The 8,648-nt window shown below is 46.0% G+C and overlaps 1 protein-coding gene across 1 annotated transcript; it reads left to right on the top strand.

Annotated features, from left to right (window-relative positions):
• The first annotated feature begins 4,772 nt into the window (after positions 1–4,772).
• On the top strand, positions 4,773–8,301 carry gosr2 (golgi SNAP receptor complex member 2). The gene is made up of 6 exons (XM_030089656.1): positions 4,773–4,944; positions 5,168–5,232; positions 6,257–6,365; positions 6,808–6,940; positions 7,027–7,167; positions 7,439–8,301. The coding sequence occupies exons 1-6, from the start codon at positions 4,916–4,918 to the stop codon at positions 7,598–7,600; spliced, it is 639 nt and encodes a 212-aa protein (XP_029945516.1). The 5' UTR covers positions 4,773–4,915; the 3' UTR covers positions 7,601–8,301.
• Positions 8,302–8,648: the final 347 nt, after the last annotated feature.

Raw genomic sequence — 8,648 nt, 5'->3', positions numbered from 1 at the left:
TTACGAAACGACGGACATCTGCTGGTCTGCGCCTCGTCACGGTCCTTCTTTATCCGTGCCGCACCTTGTATCCAGTTATTTTATCAATTACAGCAACAGCCACCGGACTGCCCGTCGCCCCCGGACTCCGGTCAGACCAGACCACCCCTCTGGAGCCGGGCCCGGACCCCCGCTTCCCACCGGAGACCCGGGGAGACTGTTCTGAGCTTATGAGTTTCTCCTGTCATCTCTGACAGGCCTTAATTTGCTTTCATTCAGCGTCTCATCACCGCTTCAAAGCCGAAGTGGCTCATCTCCCTCAGGGGAGGAGCGAGAAGATCAGTGTGCCTTCAAAAAATGACTGGTATCCAAAAATTGTTGACCCAAGGGCAATTCTGCTCCTCCATAATTGGCTTCTTCACTCCGTCTGTCTGTCTTGGGCAATCATTGCAAAGTTATGATGCATTTTGCTGCCTGGAAAACATCATTAAATACATTGTGCTCAAGCGGTTCGATAACGTATCATTTTCCTCTGATGAGCAAACACAGAGCTGTCGTGGGGCGGTGGGAGGCTGGTTGGAGGTGGTCTGGGAGAACACTGAGTGCTCTCTTCAAGCTGCAGAACAAAAACCCTGCAGGCATGTCGGACTGATCCAGGTTTAGGTTTGGTTTGGTTCCAGTGAGTCCAGGGCATTCTGGGACGATTCCCTTTAAATCAGCGATCACAGATCTGTTTTTAATAACATTTGTCAGCATTTTGAGAAAAGACCTGGATGATTCAGCTCGGCATTAACGTGTGACTAGCAGGAGAAGACGGTACGGGGTTCTGCTCGGGATCAGATCTGCGTCAGTCCCATCATTCTAGTCCAGTCTGATTCCAATTAGAACAGCAGGAAGATGAAGATCTTCTCCACGGCTGCCTGTACAGCTCATTATTCATACATAGCTCAGCTTTCAAATACTTTGCATATACATCAAGCTCCATCCAGAGCAATGCAGGGTTCAGTGTCTTGCTCAAGGACACCTTAATCCAAGCAAGATAGAGGGCTCCAAACAGGAGCATTGCGATTGATTGTAAGATGTTCGGACAAACAATGCTCTAGCCATAGTTTCAACGATTTGACATGAAAAACTGATCTGTTTTCCAAGGGAAGTAGAAATACAGGTGAACAGAAGGGTCTAGAACTGAACCCTGCATCGTGAATTCAAATCCTGCAAAAAGCTGCAGATTCCCTTTCTCTTACATTACGTCCTTTTTAAGCTCTTTTATTGGGTAAGTCAAGATTCATGACTTCGATTATCTTTATATTTGTCTTTGAGGCATTTAGACTTAAACAATATTGTTTGCTAACCCTGGGAAAACTCTACAATGTGTGACAGAATCCTAACTATGCCCTACAAATTCATGCATGACGGTGACGTCCGTGGACTGACCGACCGACCGAACGGCGTCGTGCGATATCTCGGTCCGTCGGAGTGGCGTGATGGAGCTCCACACCTGGAGTCTGGATTCCAGTTTGTGCCTGTGGTGCTCAGGTGCGGCGGGAAACCAGTAAGCTCATCTCATCCTTTCCTCAGGGCTCGAACATAAAGGACAGACGGAGAGAACCCCACGACCTCCGGGGAGCGGCGGAGGGAGGCAGGGCGCCTCACGTAGGGCTCAGAAATGCTTTCAGGAGGGACTAACTCACTCTCTCTCTCTCTCTCTCTCTCTCTCTCTCTCTCTCTCTGCACATCCAACTGCTGCCCTGGAGTTATGTTATGACAACCAGAAACGGTGAGCAGCCAGAGCAAGAAGTGGCATGAACGGATCTCGAGGCTTCTGACATGTGGGGGTGGGTGGAACAGGACCTCTGCTGAGAAGTCTCTAGCCTGAAGATACAACCATCACCTCTCGCTGCGAGCCGTCTGGGGCCAGCCGGCTTCTGATCGCTCAGTCCCAACAAACTGGAGCGTGTAACTCCTGAGAATTTCCTCCCCGATCATTTTTAAATGAGTAAACAGCACCGGAATGGAGATGACTGAGATCAATCTTCTAATGTAAAATATCTCCTCGTCCTTCTGGGAAGTCCAATCACGCCACTTTTTTTCCCTCCTCTTCTTATCTCACCTGACAGCTAAATCTTTGATACTGTTAGTTTTGGTGTGTCTAACAGCTGGCGGCGAAAAGAAGCATCTGGATGGACAAACAGGGATATCCTGACACCTCTCTGCGGAAAAAAAAAGAAGAAGAGGAAGATGGCCTAATTAGACGGAGTCAGGAGGAGCTGACACAAGCTGGCCTCAGGACATGTTCCTCAGAGTCTTTCCTGTCACACGTCGACATGTCAACAGATTACGTCGTTCGCTCTCCGAGCTCGTCTCGGGAGGAAAAGAGATCCCTGACAGCTCTTAGATGTAAAATAATATCAAATGTAATGGAAAGAGTAGCCTACAGCTCAGATTTAGATGGAGCAAGTTCAGCATCAAGTGTACCACCTGCAGAAAACAGTGATTTATAAGCAGTTTTGAAGCAGTATTCAGTGTCTTACTGACATTTAACTTAAGATCTAGTGTCGTTTTCACCTCAGTGGTTTGTTAAAGTGCTTAGAAATAGAGGAAAATGGGTCAATTATAAAGTAATAGGAACAAAGCACCAAACTTTTTGAACAAGTCTCTTAAATGAAGGTACTCGTGTTGTTAGAAATGTACTTAGGAGTGAATAAATTGTTCAGAAATTATTCACATATTTGTGCTAAACTTAATTTTCTACCTCAGAGATTTTTAAGGTGTGGTTCCTGTGCATTTCTCACAGAGACAATAAGTCTTTTTTTTAGTGACTGCTTTCCTTATTGCTAATATTATCATAGGATCATATTTATAACAACAGTCACTGAAAATCATGATTCTTTTACTGCTTATCACACATTTTTCGTGGAAATATTTTGAAAGTTTTATTCCATAAATAGGCCTCTTTGTCATGCTAATGATTGTAGATGGAAGTTGTTTTTTTCGATTAAGTCGATATTCCATGTATTTTTCTTATCAAGTTTTCTTAAAAAACAAAACAAAAAAAAAACAACAACAGCTGAAAAAAGGGTTAAAAAAGCATGCTGGGAAATGGTAAACACCAGCAGGTAGATTTGTCCTGCTCTGGCACACCCCAAAGGAAGGTCCAGTCCACATTTTGTAAAAGCACTGTCCTGTTCTCTTGATGCAGGACATCAGATTAATGTGTATGAGTATGTGAGCGATTGTGTGTGTCAGCATTATGACGGACTCTCCGAGGAATGACCAGTTCGCCTCATCTGACCTGATGTTGCTGGAAAATCCAGCAACATCAGGTCATGTAGAAAATCCAAGTTACAAGATGGCATAATGTCATCTGGTTTTTTTCCAGGTAAATACCACCAGGCTGACCCACATTTCCTTGACTGCTCATTGTACCCAGTCATTTTTACATTTAACCTCTGCATTTTTGGACATACCATGTTTACACAGATCAACATGTTGTGCTAAAGTACATATTGTCAGTCAATCACAAGACTGACAATAGTTGGTTTTACAAGAAAAAAGAACCAAACCAAAAACATCAAACAAAACAGACAAAACAACAAAAAAACAGCATTTGAAGATTAGCTCCAAACTGCAAATTTAATATCAAACTGATGAAATTAAATTAAAAAAACAAATCGCATCAACAGTAAAAATATTGAAAGGGCATCATGTTTTTCAGTCTATGCAGGAAGATCTCAACTGTCAACATTTAGCGATGCATGCAGCCAGGCTGCTCTCAGACCACCATGGAGGTGGAGATGCTGGATGTGGAGGTGCTGGGCTGGTGAGGCCAGGTGGACATACTACTGCTAAACTTTCTAAACACACCTTTGGATGGAGCTTATGGTGGAGAAATGAGCATTCAATTCACAGGCAACAGCTCTGATAGACATTCCTGCCATCAGCATACCAACTGCACACTCCTTCAAAACTTGCACCATGTGTAGCATTGTACTGTGTGGTAAACAGCACAATTAGAGAGTCTTTTATTGTTGCAAGCCCAAGACACACCTGAGCAATAACCCTGCTGTCTAATCAGCATCTTAATAAGACACACCTGTGAGGTGAAGGGATTATTGGGCAATGGAGACACGCTCACATACCATTTTAGACACATTTGTGAATATTTTAGAAAAATAGGCCCTTAGTGTACATAGAAAACATGTTAGAACTTTGACTTCAGCCCTCTTGTTAATGAATTTATATAAATAAATAAAAACTGTATTTATACACAAAATGAATAAATCTGTACTCAATATACACATGCCTAACTAGACATACATACGAATATACTTTTATAGAAATAAACATGTATATCTGGTTTAACTTGTCTGAAAAAGTTTGTGGGGATGTAAAACTTATTTGAAATGAATTTTACTCCTTTGAAATGAAAATAAACTGTTTATATAAATAGAAATCTGCCATATAGAACAAACCTAGAGTTTGAAATCTCGACCAAAAAAAATCATAAATGTCGCTGATTTTAATAGTATTTACTGAAATGGACCAAACCACTGTGGGGTGTGGGGGGATTGCCATCTCCTTTTTTCTTTTTTAAATAAATGTTATTTAAAATTAAATAGTTGAATATCGACAACTGTTCGGTCAGTATTACCTGTAAATTCCCGCCTTTCCTCAATCTGAGTTTGGAACTACAACAGTATCAAAGACCGCTGCGGAGTGAGCCCTCCTGATTTCCCTCTCCCCTCTCTGCTGGATGATGACGTCGCGTCACTTCCGCTTTCCTATTTCCGTACACAACCGGCTGTTGATGACGTGTAGCTAGCCTGCTAGCCTAGCCACCTGGCTGGATAAAGGTGTCACAGTAGGCTCAGTAAAGGACCATAAAGCCCGGTTACAGAGCGCAGCGGCGCGGGGCGGCACCGTTACACCGACAGACATGGAGACGCTTTACCACCAGACCAACAAGTGAGTGAGAGAGAGTGGAACTGTCTGAGCCCAGCTAATGTTAGCATGTAAAGTTGTTCTATAACTACAGCAAAACTGTTATAATCTGATTGATATAACATGTGGGATTTCACCTGTGGGGTATTTAGTCTACAGATTATGTTGATTCATGGAGGTGGAGGAACGTGAATTTCATTCATTGCTGCTGCTGCTGCTCGGTAACGGTTTGTCTCCTGTGGATCAGACACATCCAGGAGGTTCAGCATCTGATGGGGAACCTGGAGAAGACAGACCGGGAGTCGGTGCACTGTGAGTGGACTGATCTCAACCAGAGCTCCTCCGCGGATCTGACCACACGCTTTAAACTCATGTCTGCTTCTTATTGTTGTGGCTGTTCGCCTGGCTCACTCTGGGATGTATTGACAGAAGGGGAAGCAGGGCTGCTGTCTCCCTGCAGGGTTGTTATGGTGCCAGGGCAGGAAGCGGGAGGGTGGGAGCAGTGACAGAAACTGGGAGGGCTTCTCTCAGATAATGGTGGGAGCCAAACCAGCCTCTTACACCCACTCCGAGAATATGACATCAACTCGTATTTTGACCCCAGAGGAAGGTGATGTAAGGCCACACAGCTGAAAGTGAGATAAGATGCTGGCCAGGCCCACAGGAACAGAGAAAGCTCTGCGATGCATCTTCAGTGATCATGGCAGGGAAATAAAAAAGACTTTTAATAGCTATTGTTCTAAAAAAACTATAGCAAAGGGGAAACATCTTAAGATATTTTAAGGACATTCTGTATGAGGTTTCTCAGTGACGAATGTGAGCATGTTTTTGGATACTCAGGTTTTACTTTTACACAGAACGCAGAGGGAGCTGGTTAATCATTGGACTGAGACTCACACTTTCACATTTGGACCTACCTCCCATTTTAAAGTCACTTAACACATGTTTTTAGACTGAAGAAGCTGAAGTACCCAGAGAAGATCCGCACGCGTACAGGGAGAACATGCAAACTGCACACAGAAACCCAGGCACAGCATGAACACAGTGCCTCCTCTCTTCATGACCTTTGAACTCAAAGTGAGCATTTTGTCACTGTGAAGTGAGAGGATTGACCTCTAACTTGTTTTTTTTTTTCACTTTCTGCTTGTGAGTATGAAACATTTAAGGTTGTGTACAGAATAAGTTCAGTCAGTAAGGACTACGGTCTGTATTTGGGTGGTCAGGATTTGATGTTTCTCAGAGATCTAAAATGAAAACAATTCATTTTGAGTTTTGGATTTTGGGAATAAACCCCTAATCGTTTCTCTGTTTTCTTTTCCCGCCTTCCTCCCCTCAGTGTTGGAGAACGAACTGCAGGCCAGAATCGACCAGATCTTCACTCACTTGGAGCGCCTGGAGATCCTCGCCGGCAAGGAGCCGCCGAACCGCCGGCAGAACGCCAAACTGTGAGTTTTGATGGAGAACCGCATCCCATAACGATCCAGACAGAGGAGGGAGGGGGGAGGTGGGGGGTGAGACAGGCAGCCTCGTCCTGCCCTGTGGCGACGCCGCTCTGTGAAAACATCTCCTCAGAAGCGCCGTCATCGCCGGCATTCCTGCCGCATCGGGCGAAGATTCATTTCTGAGCCGGATAAACCGACCCTAGGGGATGCGGCGTAACCCCCCCCCCCCCCCCTTTCAGCCATGATCTCAGCGGGTGAAGCTGAGGGGCGAGGGCTAAATGTGAGACGCCTCAGCCACAACATGAGGTCAACACGAAACTGTAATCACTTATCAGTGTGTGATGAGGTGTGGTTCAATAATGACGGATGAAAGTTACCACGATTGTGAAGCATTTTTACAGCGGCTGTAAGTGTCTGGTGCTCTCCGCTCTCTCTCTCCTCTCAGACGAGTGGATCAGCTCAAGTACGACGTGCAGCACCTCCGCACCGCCCTGCAGAACTTCCAGCACCGCCGCTACGCCCGGGAGGCCCAGGAGAGGGAGCGGGAGGAGCTGATGAGCCGCACCTTCACCACCAACGTGAGCCACTCCGCCGTCTGTCGCCGGATGCTCCCACTGCACCGCCGCTGCTGAATAACCCCCCCCATCTGCGCCCCCCTCATCAGGACGCAGACACCTCCATCCCCATCGACGAGACCCTGCAGCTGAACTCCAGCCTGCACAGCGCCCACAGAGGCATGGACGACCTGCTGGGCAGCGGCAGCAGCATCCTGAACGGACTGCGAGACCAGAGGTCGACGCTGAAGGTGCGCTCTGATTGGGGGGTGGAATCCGCTGTCTGCGCTGGACGAGGGCGGCGGCTCCTCGTTTCCAGGGTGGAGATGGGCTTCCTGGTTCGACTCCGGCCGTCTCTTATCAGGGCGGTCGTCTTTCCCTCCCCCTCCCCCCCACCCCCACCGTGAGAACCTTGCAGGGAGGGCGTCGGCTCTCTGAAACTCCAGACAGATTGAACAGTGGCTAATCAACGCTCTGTGTGTGTGTGTGTGTGTGTGTGTGCGTGCGTGCGCCGCCCTGCAGGGGACCCACAAGAAGATGCTGGACGTGGCCAACATGCTGGGCCTGTCCAACACGGTGATGAGGCTCATCGAGAGGCGCGCCACGCAGGACAAGTTCATCATGATCGGCGGCATGCTGCTCACCTGCGTCTTCATGTTCCTGGTGATCCGGTACCTCGGCTGACCCCCCCGTCCCCCCTCCCCCACCGGATCCTGGACATTTCTGCGTCACGTCATCCCTCATCATATGAATCTTTTTATAAATCGTGCCATTGCACTTAATTTCTCTTCAAACGGTTCTCAACTGTTTTTTTTTTTTTTTTTATTGCGGGCACTTGTGAAAGATTTAGGACTGACAGGAACTTCAGTAGGGAACAGTGTTCGAGTCCGCCTGAACTTGAACTGGAGGTGGGGGGGCTGATGATCACTGCCACACATCCACTTCTACCAAAACCACTGCAGAGTGAACGGCCTCCTCCTTTTGTCTTGTATTTTTCTGTCAAAGTGTCTTTTTGCATTGTTCTTTACGAATAGTAGAGAAACTCTTGTTCAAAAGGCTTTTACCGCTCAGTGTTTTCGTCACAGGAGAATCTCCTGCACTCTGTTATTGGGCCGACTGGGTCAATAAAAAAATAACAGGCGTCTTTCATCCGGCACAACGCTCCTGATCCTCTCGCCGAATCCTCCCAAAGCATGAAAACGTGCAGCGGGCGGCCTCCAGGAGAATCCAGTCGCGGTAATTTTCATCAAATACAAAAGTAGAGAGGCTGCATCGGCTCCAGCGGAACAAGCAGCAGAAGCAGCGGCTCTTTTCTAAACTGTGTTCGCCCTCTTGTCTCACTGTGTGAGTGATTTCTGAGAAAAATAAAATGTATCATTTCCTTAACAATCTGCGTTTTTCTATTTCATTCAGAGAACTAATAGTTTTAAAAGTAGCACTGGTCACATGAAATCAGTTTTAAGTTGATGTTAGAACTTACTACAGCGCCCTCTGCTGTTTCATTATCTTTTTTTTGTCATTTAAGTATGCCAGTTGAGTTGAAATCAGTGGTGGAAGTAATAGATTATAAATAGATCACTATAATCTGGGTACTTTCAAGACTTTTTGTATTAGTATAATTTTCCTTATAGATCGGTACGTCATTGATATGAAAAGGGTGCTTATTGTATGAATAACAGCTTCAAAGTTTTAAAATATCTACATCACGCTGATGTAGAAAACTTATCAAAGT

The sequence above is a fragment of the Salarias fasciatus genome, chromosome 4 (assembly GCF_902148845.1).
Source record: "Salarias fasciatus chromosome 4, fSalaFa1.1, whole genome shotgun sequence".
In the NCBI taxonomy this organism is placed as follows: Eukaryota; Metazoa; Chordata; class Actinopteri; order Blenniiformes; family Blenniidae; genus Salarias; species Salarias fasciatus.
The sequence above is the reverse complement of the archived record's forward strand: the minus strand, read 5'-3'. Positions and strand labels throughout refer to the sequence as shown.